Here is an 18,744-nt window from a genome sequence, read left to right as displayed (position 1 = left end):
CTCTGTCTAATGTGGTTCTTGTCTCTATTGTGTGTATTGTGTGTGTGTGTGTGTGTGTGTGTGTGTGGAGAGGAAAATGTGGGTGTGAACTATCACAGAATATGCGACACAACCGTGCACACACACTTTATGCTTGTGTGTGCTCTTTGAGATTTCAGCATTGCACTCTTATTACAGCATCTCTCTGCTATGCTGTGTGTTGCCCAACGCCGTTTCTGCTGAAAAGCAGTTGCTCGCTAACGGCACCGAATCCATCTCCAGTGTAGGAAGTACAGTGGGTGCTGCAAAAGTCATCAGATAAACCGATCACCGAGGCCTGGTTGAGATGTGGCAGTGCTGCACCATTTTCCAGTGCTTAACTGGGTTAGCTCTTTTTCTCTGCTTCTCCTCTCCGCCTCCGTTGTTCTTATTTCTTTTCTCATTTTTACACATTTCCATACAAAAAAAGTTCAGATGCTGAGGTTTTTCTTAGGTGCTTTTTTTTTTTTTGTCATCACTATTCAGTTCTTTCCAGGCCTTATGTCAGGGCGTCATGCTTTTAAGAAATAAACGGGAACCCCCACCCTGACTTAAAAAAGCACAGTTCACTCAGGAGGAGTGGATGATTCAGTGGGAGGGGGGAGTTTGGAGCGAGGGGAGATACATGGCAGTGACAGGTGGGGAATTGGTAATAATTATATATGGCAGGGCAGAGGTGACATTTAACAAGTGTGGGGCCACGAGGGTGATGCGTGGGTCTTCTTGTCAACCTACAGCTTCTACCACAGTCAGATTGGTAGGCCGATGTGGTTTCCTGGAAATACCCCGGCATGCAAACGCTCCCTTGTATAACTGCTCTTTTGCAGACATGAGTCGCTTCACTTGACATGTGAGCGCTTCACTGGTGTGTCGCAGTGAACCTTTCTGTGCAGAGTCTACAAAAATAATTGTGTGAGGTAAATATGTCAGTTACATGACACCCTAAGTCACCTATTTTTATTGCCAAAGATCTGTGGTCATATGACAGTAATGTAGTTCACAGCAACACACAGTACAACAACACACGTACTGAACTGATGAATCGCCTATAGATCTATGGTTAAAACAAGGTGTCAGCATGGGGGACACATGAAATAGGGTGTTTGGGGTCCTCTGCCAAGAATTTTTGAACATCAAACACATAATTTCCTGCATTCTAGTGATTTATAATACATCATTTTGTGCCTTTTCTGCATCAATTTACAGTGGGAATGTCCTTAGTTTCATCAACATAAAAGTAATCTGTTTTTTCACGTTGTAATTGGGGTAGACAAATACACATGCTCTAAGTACTGCGAAGGATGTTTTTTCCTGCGTACCCCCCAAATCTTGCATGGGTTGAATAGAGTATGAAACAAAAGCATCAGTAATTTCTTTTCCTCTATCAATTTGCTTGGAATCAGTAATTTAGGCTGAAAAGATATAAACTTTAGTGAGGTTTGTAGTATAAAGAACAAGTTTATTTTAACATTCATAGCACTTGTTTCAAAGTTGCTGACCTCTTAGTAGTAGAAGAAGTAGGAAAAGTCTGCTATAATATACAGTGACATTTGAAATTAAGGACTAGACATGGGTGTTCACATCCTTTACATACATAAGATAAAGTAAAATGTAAAATTAAACCTCCAATATTGTGATAACAGGGCCCCAACTGACCCCACAGCTACAACCGTGTGCATTGTGTGTACCATCCAGTGCTCCTACTGAATGCTGGAGCTGCACTACATGGCCCTAAAGTTTCCGTGCATTAGTTAGTTTGTTGTAATTTGATTAAACACAGCTTTATGTTTGAATACGCACCACGTGAGCACAATATAAACTCAAATAATAAAGGTCTTGAGTCTAGATGTGACACAGGGATGCTCTACAATCAATCATTCAATCAATCAGTGTATTTGTCACAGATCAGAACCTCAGGGACACCAAGGGTTCATCCTCTCCACCGAGGAGAGTCCACTCATTTCTGTAGCTGTGCTGATGTTCAGAAGTCGGTTGTCTTCCTGCCACCAGCAGGTCAGGTCCTTTTCATTGTTATCTGTGATCAGCCACACCACAGCTGTGTCGTTAGCAAATCTGATGATGACGTCTGAGTCGAGTGTGAAAACAAGACCTCAGCTTTAATAATAATGTTGCCCTGTGTTTGTCGATAATGGTACAGCGTGTAAGATTTAGGGGGATTTGGTGATTAAGCAACCAGCCGAAACTTCTCCAGGTTAGGATTCAGTGTTCATGGTTCAGGAGGTTTTTACTGGGAGCTGAATTATACACAGAGGTCTCCTCTTCCCCGAAACAGACAGACCAGGTGATTCAAACAGGTAAAAACAATAAATAAGGCAGGTTCATGTTACAAATCAGTGTTTCCCCTATGCTGTTTGGCATGTCGCTGACAGGCCTGTGTGCTCCGCTTTTTCAGGAGGTTTTTACTGGAAACCAGGAGGTCTCATCCTCCCCAAAATAATCAGGCCTGGGGTCTCATTTATAAACATATGCATCCGCACAAAACGAGGCCAAGCTGTGATGTATAAAAACAGACTTGACAGGAGAAACTTTGACCCATGCTCACGAACATTTTGGAGACGGGAAATTGGCGATGCAGATGGTGAGGTGGAAGCCTGATTGTAGAAACTGTCAAGTATTTTTTGGCGCACACATTTTTGACCGTACATACATTTTTAGTACTGATCCTATGCACTGTTTAACAAATGAGATGATTTAAACTGGTACAAACACAGAATGAAGCAGTTTAATGTTAAGAAAATAAATGTTTTTCTGATGCTGTCATCACAGAAGGGGCTGCAGATTACTGTGGCCAACACAAAAACATAAATGGCCCTATCTAGAGTCTGTTTGGTTTGTCCGTTGTGGGCTACTGTAGAAACACAGCAGTTCAACTTGGTGATCTTCGTAGAGGACGACCTGCTCCCTAGGTAGATATAAACGGCTCAGTCTCAGGTTATGAAAACACAGTGACTCTTACTTTCAGGTGATTAAAAACTAATGGAAACATACTTTATTATATTACATTTCTGTCAATATATCCTCTTAAATCCCACACTCTGGACCTTTAAGCCTCTATAATCAATATTGCTATGATAACAATGGATCACATCACTACTTTTAATGTGACATATGTTGCCACTTTTCTTTGGTCAGTTGGCAGGACTTTGGACCTGCCTGCCTTGAATGACAAAAAACATCCGTTAATGCGGGTTAAACAGATAATAAAATAATAAAACCCACCAACATGCAGTGAATGTGGAGCTGACTGGCCCCTGGACGTCTAAGCAAACCTTTCCAGGGTAAAGAGCCCGCACCACACAGCTGATTTAAAATCCATAATGACCCAAACTCTGTGTTCAAGCTGTCACAACAATCTGTGAATGAAAACGTCGAATCTAGATGAGAACACAATGTTTTTTTATGAATGAACACGCCAAAAGTCTGACTCACTGCCTCTTCTGCCGAAAATGTCGCAAAAATCAAAAGTACATTCGAGGCTCATTCAACAGGAAGCTATCTGGTATTGTGCAATAGGAAGACGTTGTAGCCATGGTTACTTTTGTCTGACCCTTTTCAAAACAGCAACAAGTGTAGATGAGATACACCCTTCCACTGAACAGTGTGTATCACACACACACACACACATGCACACACGCACACACACATGCACACACGCACACACACACACACCACACAAACTGAGCTTTACTTCGTTACTATGTCATTTGAAACTCCCCCGTGTCTGTGTCATTTCTGCCTGGAACTGGAGGCAACTTCCACATTGAGGTTAAGGTGATGAAATGCATGTAACACTGATACCATATGAGTGTTTGAGGTACTTTTATATAATGTTGCCCCTTTTTGTTTCTGTTTACACACCACCACATGAAGAGTGATTTACATGTGTGATTTAAACACTTAGAGAGAGCTTTAGATTCATTGATCCATTGATCAGTGTTTTGTACACTAAATAAAATATAAAAAAACACTATGTAACTCTTGATAAGCTTAGTCCAGTAATGATCCATAAAAAAAATAGGAGCAATTGGAGCTACAATTTAGGAAGAGATGTTCAAAAAATGGGATTTTCAGGAAATTCAAAATGGCAGAACATCTAGTCAGGTGGACTTTAATGGTTCTTGGGGCAAAGCTGTTAGAGTGAGTATAGCTGGATGTCTGTACCAAGTTTAATATAAATAATATAAAGCTTCATAACAGCAGAGGAAATCTCCGCTTGTCGCTAGGCTAATTTATACAATGTAAAATGCCATAGGCTTGTGCTAATAACATTAGCATGTTGTATTTGTTTGGAAGATGTGTTTAGTGTAAGACAGTTGCTTCGACGCACAAGTATTTGTACTTTATGGCATAGGAATTATGAGTTTACAAAGTTGACCTTTAATTATAGCGCCCCCATCAGGCTGATTGGGGCATAGTTGTTTCTTTGTTCAGGAGCTTTTGGCCACAACTTCCAGTTATTAGTGAACATTTCATCCACTTCATCGATTCCTTGCAGGGCTTTCACCCACATCTCATGGCCTTCATCGGCTGATGGAGTTTGCTCAGTTCTAATGAAAAGGAAAGGGTAAGTAGTATTTTTTCATAAATGAATACTTCATCAATACAGTAGAAACAAATACTTCTAATATGTACTTCTTAATCCAACCCAATATTTCAGTTTCTGTTGCAGAGTTTTAATTCACTGATAAACACTTTAAACTGTCCTTAAATCTGCTCACAATTACATCACAAAACACATTTACACACTGCTTATGAATGCTGACTGGGTGGGGATGGATTAAAATACCCATACCTGTGTCTTTGTGAGAAATGTCCACTATTTCACAACTGTATGGCCTATATATGATTCGAAAGTAATTCTGAGTAATCCCTCAAGCAGCCACCTTGGTGTTCACCTTGTTGAATCAGCAGTCCGATCTTTGTGAGCAATGTGGGAGTGTTCAGTGGTGACTCATCGGACTGCCAAGATAAGATGATAAAAGAAGTGAAAGTGACACAAGGCAAAGCAACGCACGAAGGTGCCAAACAACCAGGGCACCAGGTGATCTCTGACCTTGCAGCTGCAAGACTCTTTACCTACTCTGTTTGTAGGAGGAGCTCTCCAGGTGTTTATGTTCTTATTTGCATCATATTCTCTGCTGCAGCAAGTTTGCTCATGTGAATCAATAGAGTTTTATCTTGTCAAACCTCGCTGACAAAGGACATGTCTGGACTCAAAATAACCCAGTTGTACAGAAAACTGTGTAAAACCTTTGACCACAGGGTGACACAGACACAGAGACAAAATAACCTTTAAAGAAACACATCACAGACTGAGCTACCATGATCCTTTTAACATGTTATGATTAATGTTTGGGCCGGCTTAGTTTCAGCGCCACAAAAACTACCAAACAATAGAATAAGGCAACCCTCTCAAATCCATCAGTATTTAAGTCTGCTTTAACACAGCCTGCAAATATAGACACAAGAAACCCAAGCTTTGTGGTGTTTTTTCCTCATTTTTCTTTTTTCATCTTTTAGTCATTTTGTGTTTCTGTGTCTCTTTTTATTTATTTTGTGAATCTTTGTAGTCATTTTGTGTCATTGTTGTAGTCATTTTGTGTCATTTTGTGTCTCTTTGTAGTCACTTTGTATCTTTTTTGTCATTTTGTGTCTCTCTGTAGGCATTTTGTGTCTGTTTTGGTCGTTTTGTGTCTTTGTTTTAGTCATTTTGTGTCTTTTGGTTGTTTTGTGTCTCTTTGTAGTCATTGTGTGCCTTTTTTTGGATGTTTTGTGTCTCTTTGTAGTAATTTTGTGTCTTTTTTGGTCATTTTGTGTCTTTTTTGGTCATTTTGTGTCTTTTTTTGTGGTCATTTTGTGTCTTTTGGTTGTTTTGTGTCTCTTTGTAGTAATTTTGTGTCTTTTTAGGTCGTTTTGTGTCTTTTTTGTGGTCATTCTGTGTCTTTGTTGTAGTCATTTTGTGTCTTCTGGTTGTTTTGTGTGTCTTTGTAGTCCTTGCGTCTTTTTTGTAGTCATTTCATGTTTGTTTTTAGTTGTTTGTGTCTCCTTATAGTCATTTTGTATCTTTCTTTTGGATGTTTTGTGCCTCTTTGTAGTTACTTTGTGTCTTTTTTGTCATTTTGTGTCTCTCTGTAGGCATTTTGTGTCTGTTTTGGTCGTTTTGTGTCTTTGTTGTAGTTATTTTGTGTCTTTTGGTTGTTTTGTGTCTCTTTGTAGTCATTTTGTGTCTTTTGGTTGTTTTGTGTCTCTCTGTAGGCATTTTGTGTCTTTTGGTTGTTTTGTGTCTCTTTGTAGTCATTGTGTGTCTTTTTTTGGATGTTTTGTGTCTCTTTGTAGTGATTTTGTGTCTTTTTTGGTCATTTTGTGTCTTTTTTGTGGTCATTTTGTGTCTTTTGGTTGTTTTGTGTCTCTTTGTAGTAATTTTGTGTCTTTTTAGGTCGTTTTGTGTCTTTTTTGTGGTCATTCTGTGTCTTTGTTGTAGTCATTTTGTGTCTTCTGGTTGTTTTGTGTGTCTTTGTAGTCCTTGTGTCTTTTTTGTAGTCATTTCGTGTTTGTTTTTAGTTGTTTGTGTCTCCTTATAGTCATTTTCTATCTTTCTTTTGGATGTTTGTGCCTCTTTGTAGTTACTTTGTGTCTTTTTTGTCATTTTGTGTCTCTCTGTAGGCATTTTGTGTCTGTTTTGGTCATTTTGTGTCTTTGTTGTAGTTATTTTGTGTCTTTTGGTCATTTTGTGTCTTTGTTGTAGTTATTTTGTGTCTTTTGGTTGTTTTGTGTCTCTTTGTAGTGATTTTGTATCTTTTTTGGTCGTTTTGTGTCTTTGTTGTAGTCATTTTGTGTCTTTGTAATAATTTTGTGTCTTTTTTGTTCATTTTGTGTCTTTCTTGTAGTCATTTTGTTTCTTTTTTGGTCGTTTTGTGTCTCTTTGTATTCATTCTGTCTCCTTGTGTGGTTGTTAGCCCCTTTTTATAGTTATCCTGTATTTCTTTGCAGCTCTTTTGCATCTGTTTGTGTTAATTTTGAGCATATTCCTGATCAGTACTTGTTTATTTGAGTGACATTTTCAAGTAAAGGCCAGGGGGCCCCTAACACGAGCCCCTGGGCCTGTGTACAGTCGGCCAGTTCAGTAATATATCTATGACCTAAATTAGATCAAGTTTACAATTAGCAAAGTGTGTTACCATCTTTTGATACTTGACATATTTATTTTATATATCAGCTGGTTCCTTAAAAGTATAGAGGTGAGATACCAGCCTGAATCTAACAGCCACATGGACATAAAGCAGTTTATGGCCGTCTACTGAATGTAAACCCTAATATTCACTGTTATTTAAGCTCCAGCAGCTTGCTGTTTTACATTAGATGAGAGGGTTGGTGAGAGTGTTAAGTCTGGCACACCAAAAGCAATAAAAGTAGCTAGAAGCTGCAGGGGCTGCCGAGCTGGGTGTGATTTCTCTGTGGGTTCTGCAGCTTCCCACCCTTCCACATACACTGAGTCATTTGATTCAGTGTTTATAGCAGAGATAATGCCTAATGAAGCTTTAGGCTTCTCATGTAGGCTAGGCTTCACATTTGATTGTGATGATAATACCTGTGAAGTATATTTGGGAACTAACACAAACAAAACCTCTCATGATGAGAAGAGCAACGTTTTGTAGTTGTTAATATTCTCATAAATATGTATAAATTAATACCACATTTCCTATATTTAGCTTTATAGAGTATTATAGTTTTAATTTGAAGAATAACACTCCACCAATCTAGTATGTTAGGCTGCAATACACCTTATTCACCACAGGGTTGCAGACGTGAGACCACGACTACAAATAAGGACTACAACTCCCGGCATCCGCCTGAGTTTACGGAAGTGGGAGCCGTTACCAGAGGATAGCTCGTTTTTACATTTACCGAACACACATCAGGGCGGCATCACAGGTTACATTGTAGGAAATGATATCACCCATATCGGTGTACGCAGGTGCCTCAAAACAAACGCACCATGGTTGAGACTCGATGACCGTTATTACGTGCCAGATACGATGGTTGTTGTGGTAGCTGTGTACATAGCCTAGCATGTTGCTACAGTAATATTACCTGATTTAACTTCAGTTTTACATCAATGAAACCGTTACACTCAGACGAGGAGGACGCGGAGCAGCTGGGTGTTTACCAAAAGGAACTGAGACGTAAGTTAAATGCTAAATTGAATGCTATGCTAACAGCTAACAACAGAGGCGTTAACGTTAAGCTAACGTTAAGTGGTTAATTAACGTAGCATGCGTTAATAACTTACAGGTGGGTTACAGTGTTACAGGCGGGTGTGTTCATAGGTTTGCAGACTATCTGAGTTACAGACGTACAGTCATGTCACACACCAGCACCAAAGGACAGGACCATTAAAGTCGTATCACTGCCACCTGTTGCTGACTCTCAGTCCTGCTGACAAACAGGCATCCTGGAAGAAATGAATTTGGCTATATCTGTATAAAACAAACATCAGTAAGCTAACAATGTTTATTCATTAATTACAGATTTACAGCACAATTGCCAGAACAGCAAGGTGTAACATTACATTGATTGGAGAGCTAATTGTATGGAAGCGCATTGCATTCACTGAATACATAAAAAAATGGCACACTGTACCTTATTACGAGATAATTATAAGATAGTATCTTGTAAGATAGTATCTCGTAATTATAAGAGTATCTTGTAATTATGAGATAGTATCTTGTAATTAAGAGATAAGAGCCTGATGTTATCTCGTAATTATGAGATATCATAATTACTAGATAGTTTCTTTAATTATGAGACAGTATCTTGTTATTATGAGATAGTATCTCATAATTATGGGATAATATCTTGAAATGACGAGATAAGAGCCTGATGATATTTCGTAATTACGAGATAGCAGCTCATAATTATGAGATAGTATCTTGAAATCACGAGATAGTATCTCGAAAATGTGAGATAGTATCTTGTTATTATGAGATGGTATATTGAAATTACGAGATAAGAGCCTGATGCTATCTCGTAATTACGAGATCTCGTAATTATGAGAAAGTATCTTGTTAAATCAAGGTGTAAATCACCAGTTTCATCACGATACGATATATCGATTTGTTTGGATGATGATACGATGTTTGCCGATATCACAAAGTCTGTCACAATACGATTTCGATTCAATTCAGGAGCCTGCGATCGATATGACGTGATATCATATGCCCATCTAACACAATCATTTACATCAACTCACAAAAACAACTGGAATATAATTTGACCATTTTATTTCTGAGCTCTTCCAGGTATCAGGCATTTAAATGAAAAACAGTATTCTTCTGTAACAAAAAATAATAAAAATAGACCTGTTAACTAAAGTCTCACATTTCTCATGTTTAAGTGAATTTCAAAATAAAGGTGTATCTTTAAGATGACGATATGGATCGATGTTTTCATTTTGCATAGATGTAATTGGATCATTAATCAATGAATCGATGTATCGATGTGGATCGATGTATCATTACACCTAGGGATAGACCGATATGGACTTTTTAGGGCCGATGCCGATACCGATTTTTTTCCATCACCCTTAGCCGATGACCGATTATGGACTGCCGATTTTCTTGAGCTGATATTTGGGGCCGATACTGCTTTTGCTCCCTCAGTTTACATCAAAAAAATGACACAATGATAACAAATATTACAGGTCTCAAGTTTAAAATAAGAAACATTTTTTGAACAGTAAAAAATACTAAAACAAGATGGAAAGTTGAGGTAGAACAGGTAGAATATTATTATTATTATTATTATTATTATTATACATTCAAATAAAAAAAAGAGTTCAGTGCTCCTAAATCTTCCAGTAATGTCTTTATAAAATAAACATATTTAAGCTGAAGCATAAATAAAACAACAATTACGGTACACAGTAGGATTCGCTGCATGTGCGCTGCAGGGTCTTCCGGCAACATAGAGCTGCCTGTGGATGCCTGTCTGTAAATCATGCCAGGGAAAAATAAATCCGCGAACCCATGCGCATATCGGCCAATGCCGATACAAGTAAAAAACTCAAATATCGGCCCGATATATCGGCTGGCCGATGTATCGGTCTATCCTTAATTACACCCCTAGTTATCATGAGATAGTATCTCGTAATTATGAGATAGTATCTTGAAACCATGAGATAGTATCTTGAAATTACGAGATAAGAGCCTGATATTATATCGTAATTATGAGATAGTATCTTGAAATCATGAGATAGTATCTTGAAATTACGAGATAAGAGCCTGATGTTATCTTGTAATTGTGAGATAGTATCTTGAAATTATGAGATAAGAGCCTGTTCCTATCTTGTAATTACAAGATAGTATCTCGTAATTTCGAGAGACTATCTTGTTATTATGAGATAGTATCTCGCAATTATGAGATAGTATCTTGAAATCATGAGATAGTATCTCAAAAATTGTGAGATAGTATCTTGTTATTATGAGATGGTATATTGAAATTACGAGATAAGAGCCTGATGCTATCTTGTAATTATGAGATACTATCTCATAATTACGAGATAGTATCTCATAAACTCTCATAGAACTGGCATTGACTTTTTCACATCAAACATCTGGACTTTTAATTTCAGATAAAGCAAATGTGTTACTTTACGCTCACTTTAGCTCTGTTTAAAAAAAAAAGTGTCCCATGACAATGTGACAGCATGCACAGTATGTACCAGCTATAACATGCAGCTATCATTCATTCATGTTTTTCATGACACCAGTGCTTTTATGACTGTGACATGCCAAAAACTGCTGTGCTTAGATGATATTCAGATTTTGGCAGTACTAGAATGAACTATAAGATTAATTCTGATGTAAAAATGTACGATTTCACCAATTAAGTCTTTAGTTAGTTGTGTATGAAGAAAGGTTTTCACACATCCAAGTGTCTCAGATGTAGGTGCGTTGGAAAATATCACTTGAGTCTTTGAACAGAAATCCTGCACAGTGCTCTTCCTCAAGTGTTTAACGCTCTTTACAAAGGTCCAGGAGGATGGAAACGTTAGTGTTACTAATAAATTGTAAAGCTGAGCCAGAGCAGTGTGCAGGATTTTCTGTTCAAAGTTTATTGTGTATGGAAAAGTTACTATAATGCATCCCAGTGATTTCACTACTTGTTCTCACACTAATTTGAGTGATGGGCAAGTGTTTCAATTCACAGACCCCAACTAAAACATGATGGGGCACTTAAAGAATATACTTCAGGAGACTGGTGTAAGCGTGTGCATGTTGGTTTTCAGAGCGGGCCAACCAGAGCATACAGCAGCTGAGCAGTGCACTGGAGCATCTGAGCTCTGATGGAGAAGAGGTGGAGGAGCCCAGAGGCAGCGATGGCAGCCTCTTCACCGCCATGGCTGAAGAGGACAAGGCTGCATGGAGCCAAAAGACACAGAGTGAAGCAGGTGACTCAGTGATTAGGTGTGGGGCGACTGTCTGACAAAGAGATTAGAGTGCACCACCTGGAGATTCCCTTGCTCATAATCTTGTTGACAGATAATACACAAAGTTATAATGAAATGCTTCTTGTGTGTGTTTGTGCATGCGTGTGTCTGTGTCTTTTGGCATTGTAGTTAATCAGCTGAAGAGTCTTCTATTGAAGCAGTGCAGAGACATTCCCACTCCGCTCTCTCCTTCAAAGAAACAGTCTCCAGACAAGGTAGAGTGTGCAGCCTTGACTGGCTAAATGTTTAAATGCCTTAGAGGTGTGGTAAATCATTAGGCTTTTTTATTATAGTAATATTAAGCTTGCCATTCTGCTGTGTTATACCTCATTCTTGTCTTTCCTCTGTTAGAGAGAACAGCAGGAGGGAAGACCCAGTTTACCAGCTTATCAGGATTTGGTCCCAATGATTCACAACCAGTCAGAGTACATTCAGCACCTGGAGGCTGAGGTCAAATTTTGCAAGGTACGTGCACAAATGTGTAGGTGGTCATATTTGCAGTCTTTGTTACTGTCAGGCAGATTTGGATATGTTTCTGTGTGTGTGTGACTTCAGGAGGAGCTGCAGGGGATGAAACAGCGCGTCAGAGTGGTGGTGGTGGAAAATGAGAAGTTGTATTCAGAGCTCAAATCCAAAGCTGTGGATGAAACTCTGAGAGAGTACACGATCCAAAACTCCATGGTAACGTGTGTGTGTGAAAATCGTGTATAATTTTTTTGCTTGTGGTATTATGTGAGATATATGTGCATTCTTACAACATTTACGGGAGCACATACATCATAATATTTACAAGTACAGTAAGGATAAAATAACTTAGTATTTTTTAAAGTTACAGACATCTATTGCCTCTTTTCTTGTACATTACAGTACTTTGCATAATTTCAGCATAGTTGTAGATATCAGAGCTATCTTTAGAAAAGGTTACATCCAATTAGAGGAAATTTAAACTACACTATAAAGAAGTAGTGTTAACAGACTTAAGCTTGGGATGACATTAGCATTTTTTGTGTGTGTCATCATCTGTCCTGCTGTGTTCTTTAGGTGAATGAGACTATGGCAGCCGACAGCCACAGCATGCTGCAGAGAGCCGAACACACCACATGGAAACATGAGCTGGTAGGCATGATGGATCTGTTTTCTCCTCTTTTCCAGTTATGTTTTAGTTCTTTTTCTCAGTCTGTAACCCACATGGTTCTCATCTGTCATGACATTTTACAGTATCATGTGTTGTGAATTTTAGACAAGAGAAGTTTGACTAATTCTCTGGAGACATGTGAAAATATCAAATACTTGTACACATGTGTTACACAAGTGTTTAAACATACCATTGTTATGGAAAACTGTGGCAAAATCATAATCTCATTGGACAGGGTGACGTTTGTGTTCATGTTTGTGTTCATCAGGAACAATTGAAAGGGATCTACCAGGCTCAGATTGAAAGCTTGGAGGCTCAGGTCATCTCCCTCAGGTCAGTATACTCTTTTAATGTTCAAGCATTAAAAGAGCAATACTCATCTTCTTTTCCGTCCCCTTTTCTCTGTCTGTTTCTCCATATTTCACATTTTGCCTCCATCTTCAGGAAGGATCTGTCAGTCAGTCAGAAGGAGTGTGAGGAGGTGAAGGTCCGTCTGAGACACCGGGAGAAGCTGGCTGCAGATGCACTGAAGGCTAATGGAGCTCCCCGTGTGGGGGGATTGTGTCTGAAGTGTGCACAGCACGAAGCTGTGTTGGCTGGGACTCACACTAATCTGCATGTCCAGGCTATTGACAGACTCACAAAGTCAGTGTACAATACATTGCTCCTCATATTCCAGTTTTAGGTATATGATTATTCACGTATACATTATCGTGCCTGGCATCATGCCTGCAACAGATTTTTATGAACAGCTGTTTCAATAACTTATTTCATGTGCATAGCAAAAAAGGAAGCAATTTTGGTTGTCATGCGTTTTCTTGTCTGTCAATCTTTCAGGGAGCGTGACGAGTTACTGGGGGCTCTACGCACTGTGCGGGCTAGTCAGCAGGAAGCGCAGCAGAGGGAGTGGTCCGCCTGTCTCCAGGTCAAACAGGCTGTGGAAATGGCGGAAGAAGCAAACCTGTACAAAGCTCGGGTCAGAGAAACATATGCACACATTTTCCAGCTGTGTTGGCTCAGACAGTATTTCTGATTTGTAATGCTCTGTCACACAGCGAGTTGTCCTCTAAAACTGTGTTTCCTCTCCCTACTGTGGCTGCGTACCTCTGGCAAACCTGTTTGTGTCTGTGCAGGTGGAGGTGCAGTGTGAGCAGCTGTCCAGGGAGCTGGCTCGACAGAGGGAACAACTGGAACGAGAAGCACAGGCCTTGCAAGAGAGACTGGCTGAGGCCAGAGAGGAGGGCCGGGCTGAGGCTCGCAAACATAGAGAGGATCTGGCACAAACAGTAATTCTTACTTATTCACTGATGTTTGTGTGTAGATGAGAATTGTACATATGTGTGGTATTAATTCACAGTTCTGGATGCTTTGAAATAATGAACTGTACTTGAACTGAGAAATGCCAATAGAAAAACTGTGTGTGTGTATCAGGTGTCCAGCCTCTCTCAGAGTGTTGCTGAGTTGGAGGGGCAGCTAGACAGAGCTCACAGAGACAAGAGCTCACTGACCAATCAGCTGGAAGATACTCATCGCAAACTTACCAGTCAGGAACAAGACAATACCAAGGTACAGTGTGTGTGCAAACAAACCTTAAAAGTGTTTAGGATTGAGGGTGGGAAAGTGGTGGAAATGGAATTCCAAATTCATATCCATGTTTTCTTTAGTGTATAATCACAAGAAACTAAAAACTGTTGTGTTTTCATTACGTTAGAATGAGCCGTTTATATCTACATATGGAGCCGCTCCAATGGAGACATGTTGTTTCTACAGAAACCCAGACAGGGCTATTTGTGTCATCACATTAGTCACTGTAGTTCTTCTGCACGCCTGGCACACGGGAGAAGTCTCAGTTAGTTGCAATATGCGACCTCAGTGCTAGATGCCATTAAATCCTCCACACTAGACCTTAAAGTCAGCATGTTTGCTTTGTTACGTATCACTGGTGCTTAGATTTTTGCTGCTAGACCAGCACCTATAAAAGATGGCTCTAGCTTTGAAGGATCAGAGGTAAAGAACTCTCAGCTGTCGTCTGTACCTGTAATGCTTTTATACATCCACAGGGTGGCAGCAGAGGTTCATCAATTTCACTATATTTCCTGTTGTTGAGAGGTTGTTTAATTCAACATGAGTGCGTAAATAAGTGTAAGAGAAGATAAATAACCAAGCTTCATTTTAAGATGTTTAGTTCATGTTTTAATAATGCTCTAATGTAAAATTCTGGGTATATATATATGTATATGCATGCAAATGGTAGCAAAGCAGTTACAAAGTCGCCTAGGGGACGGCATGTTTTGCTTTAACCTGGAAGACTTGGGCCAAGTGTTGCATGTCAACAAATATTCACCCTGCTGCAGTGTCTTGAAGACACCAAGTCTGTGATATCTCTAGTTTCTGTTCTGTAGATAACAAATTTTCAGTGTCACATTTTTACATCATTACAATTGAGCGTGATTGGTAATATGCATATATATTATTAGTAGTAAATGATGGTTGTAAAGGTCATAGTAGCACAAAGTGTCGTAATTTAAATCAAAAAGAGTAGTAAACATGTTAACAGTGGAATGTGGTTTTATTCACTTATGCGGGTGCTTTCAAACAGGGGACTAAATTAAACTCTTTGCCAAATCAGTATTATAACAGAAGTGTATTTAGACTTCTGAAAAGAAAACTCATTGCGTGGCAGGGTCTGATGATTCAACTGAAGCACCTTCCTAGATAAAAAGAAGGTAACATGATGACAACAAAATCAAAAATTGGCAAATGTTAAAAGAATGGACAGGAAGTAATATTTGTTAACCAAATGCCTGGCTGTTTTTAACCAGTGTGTGTCATTTCTAGGTGTGTGTGGATCTGCGATATCAGCTCAGCCAGGCCGGGCTGAAGAAAGAGGAGGCAGAGAGAGAGCTCCGAGAGCTCCACACCAAGACCAGCAGACAGATGGAAAAGGCTGCACAGGTACGTCTGCACTGAACCCACCGATTAGTTTAGATATATTTGATTGACTAGATTATTGAAGTCAGAATATGATCAGTTAGTTTAGTTGATAATTTAGTAAGCAGTCAACATCTTCAGCAGAAGGTGTACTGATGAGTAAGAAGCAAAATCAAGAAAAATATTTATTTCCAAACATCTAAATTTATCACAAATCCTTAATATGTGCATCAGTTATCCAGACAGGCTGGTTAAAATGAATACATGCAGTGTAAGAGAAGTCCTGGTTAAACTTTTAGATGCCACAGGGCTCGATAAATAGAATCCCTCATAGAAATACTAAATTGCTGCAACATTTCAAAATACAGTTTCACCATTTGGGATCAAACTGAATTTAAGGTTAAGGCTTTGCTCAGCCTTAAATGTTTTGTTTGTCTGAGGACATAAGGTGGGTTGTTGTGCAAGCTTTCCTCACCTCCTTCCTTCCTTCTCTCCTTCCATCTCTGCGGGACAGGAAGTGGAAAGGCTGAGCTCAGAGCTGGTTGGCTGTCGGCAGCATCTGGAGGCGGTCCAAAAGGACGGGAGCCAATGGCAGGCCGAAGCCCTGAGCCTAGCAGAACAGCTGGCAAATGCCCAGCGCCAACTGCACCTCACCAGGTAGTACCTAATCCTATTATACATGCCACCACACTCACACACACACACGCACATACACACAGCACTCCCCTCTGCCCAGCTCCTGCCCAGCTCAGCCCAGTCCAGTCCAGTTCAGACCAGCACACCAACTGTACCGCACCAGGTAACAGCTAATCCTATTATACAAGCCACACACACATAAACACACATACGCGCCGCTGTGCCATGGTCCCGGTACCAACTGGACCTCACCAGGTCACCTCTAATCCTGTTAAGCATGCCACAACATAATGCAACACACACACTCAACACACAAACACACAATACACACAAACACACTGCCCACTCTGTGCCACCAGGCCAGTGCCCAGCCCAGCAACAGCTCCAGCAGAGCCAAAATGGCGCCTGAGCCTTTCTTCTGTCCCTGGCGCAGACACGCGCACACACACACATACACACACACACACAGAAAAGTGCGGCTGATGGTCACTGGACAGCCTGGCCTCAGTGCCACCTGCCAGTGCCCTGCACCCGTTCTCACGACGGGCACTACCGGCTCCCCTCCCTCCTCCCTCCATCTTTTCTCTTTCTAGCTATTTCTGCATCTTTCTATTCCAGTTTTTCAGTGGTTTCCTGTCGCACTTCCTCTGTTATACGTTAATCCTCCCACCCGTTCATACACCTATCTATCTTTTCTACCTGCAGCCCGTTAAGTCTTCATGTTCCTAGAGGTCATCCTTTGCCATCCTTTATACTTTAAATAACTCTATTTGTTTTTCCTCTATCATCTTCTATTCCTTTTTCCGTTTTTCTTCCATCCTCTGCTGTCCTCCTACATTCCTCCTTTCCTTCCCTCTGTCCCTCCTGTCATCCGCTGGCTGCTGTTCCCTTCCACACCATCCACTGCCAGGGCCATGCCAGCCCATGCCAGCCGCCCAGGGCACTCTCTCACCCCCGCTGCCCACAGCCGAGGTGTCTGAGATGGGCACAGATGTGGCGGTGGTGCCCTGTGGTGCTGGAGGCTGCGGGGTGCAAGTTTGTGTAATCTATGAGTGTGTTTGTGTATGTGTATTTGTGTTTATGTGTCTGTCAGCTCAGTGGTATGTGTGTGCGTGTGTGTGTGTTTGTCCACCGCAGCTCCCGGCTTGATCTGTGTTTAAGTGTGTTTGTCTGTCAGCTGGCCAGCGCTAACACTCTGGCCGCATGGAGGGCTGTCGTGTGTTTAAGGGATGAGGCAAGAAGCGTGTGTGTGTGTGTGTTTGTGTGTGTATTTTGCAGCCAGCTGTGGAGAATGACATGCATATTGATGTGGCAACATGATGACTTTGACCTGTACTAGAGGAGCCACTGGACTAAACCATTTTACTGCCATGTGTGCGGGTGTATGTGCATGAGAGAGTTTATAGTTTTATCTGTCCGCAGATGCATACTAGATGTTTGACAGCTGTTGACTTGGCTGAGCATGTAGCCATTCAAATTCAATTTCGGTCATTAGCAGTGAAAGCCACTTCTGATACTGATTTAATATGAATATTCCTTTTCCTCCAGTAGTGCATAAGATGCGTTAAGTTTCAGTGCCACACAATAACACTTGAAGTCATGTTTAGAGCTAAAGCTTTTAAAAAGCAGCATAGGGCACAATTATAGCAGACGTAAACTCTATAAATCCTCACAGTGATAAATAAATAAACATGTAAATAGTTAGATAGCATGTACAGCACAGGAACAGCTGATAAGAACCTGCATGTCTGTGTGAGAGCCTGAAATATTGTCAGAAGAATCTGCAGGTCTACATTTTGTAAGGAGCTAATTTTGTACTCAGCATTAGGAACCAATGATGAATCAGTTCTTTAAAGAGCAACTTGAAGGTTATTCATTTATTTTTTTACTAAATTTCTACTGAATCTTTCCTGAAAATGACCATTTGAAAGGTTAATGCAGGATTTTATGTTTTACAAGACATAAGGGCTGAAATTCAGAGCAAGAAGTGACCATTCTCAGCTATACTTAAAAAACGGCCCTTTTTTCAACATCATACGTCAAATGCATCACATCACGGAACGGAAAGAGCTGTTGTTCTTGACAGTCAGTAGTAGGCGTTAGTGGTATGGTATGTTATCGTACTCTGTTAAGACCTAAATTACAAAACAACACAAATTAAATTTACACCTTCAGCAGCAGCTGGACACCTGTCGGAATACAAATATTTTGTTACAGTAATATGCTGGCCTTTAAATGAAGGACTTTTCAAGCAATTTCTTTGTCACAGACAAATTTCCAATGTTTGAATAAACTATGAGAGTTTTACCTCAAGTAGTGCACGCTCCATGATGTCGAGCTTGGTGTAAGGTTGCCGTGACACTCACTCCAAGCTGTCTTAAGTCAGCCTTTTTCCCATCTGGACATCCAGATGAAATCAATGATGATGTTTGATATTATCACAAGTTTTTTTGTCTTGGATCATGCGAATAGTGAAGTTCAATAATGTGAACATTGTCAGCAACCAATAAGTGAG

General features: G+C 40.2%; 1 protein-coding gene across 1 annotated transcript in view; it reads left to right on the top strand.

The window, feature by feature from the left end:
• Positions 1–7,927: 7,927 nt before the first annotated feature.
• The window catches only part of sdccag8 (SHH signaling and ciliogenesis regulator sdccag8), a 55,798-nt gene continuing 44,981 nt past the window's right edge, over positions 7,928–18,744 (top strand). Inside the window, exons 1-13 of the mRNA XM_049600109.1 lie at positions 7,928–8,222; positions 11,327–11,488; positions 11,657–11,742; positions 11,879–11,992; positions 12,083–12,208; positions 12,569–12,643; positions 12,931–12,995; positions 13,107–13,307; positions 13,500–13,638; positions 13,796–13,948; positions 14,094–14,228; positions 15,501–15,617; positions 16,108–16,250. Of these exons, the coding sequence (XP_049456066.1) occupies positions 8,156–8,222; positions 11,327–11,488; positions 11,657–11,742; positions 11,879–11,992; positions 12,083–12,208; positions 12,569–12,643; positions 12,931–12,995; positions 13,107–13,307; positions 13,500–13,638; positions 13,796–13,948; positions 14,094–14,228; positions 15,501–15,617; positions 16,108–16,250 (1,583 nt within the window). The 5' untranslated portion in view covers positions 7,928–8,155. The remainder of the gene's footprint in view (positions 8,223–11,326; positions 11,489–11,656; positions 11,743–11,878; positions 11,993–12,082; positions 12,209–12,568; positions 12,644–12,930; positions 12,996–13,106; positions 13,308–13,499; positions 13,639–13,795; positions 13,949–14,093; positions 14,229–15,500; positions 15,618–16,107; positions 16,251–18,744) is intronic.

This window comes from Epinephelus fuscoguttatus, linkage group LG16, assembly GCF_011397635.1.
Source record: "Epinephelus fuscoguttatus linkage group LG16, E.fuscoguttatus.final_Chr_v1".
In the NCBI taxonomy this organism is placed as follows: domain Eukaryota; kingdom Metazoa; phylum Chordata; class Actinopteri; order Perciformes; family Serranidae; genus Epinephelus; species Epinephelus fuscoguttatus.
The sequence above is the reverse complement of the archived record's forward strand: the minus strand, read 5'-3'. Positions and strand labels throughout refer to the sequence as shown.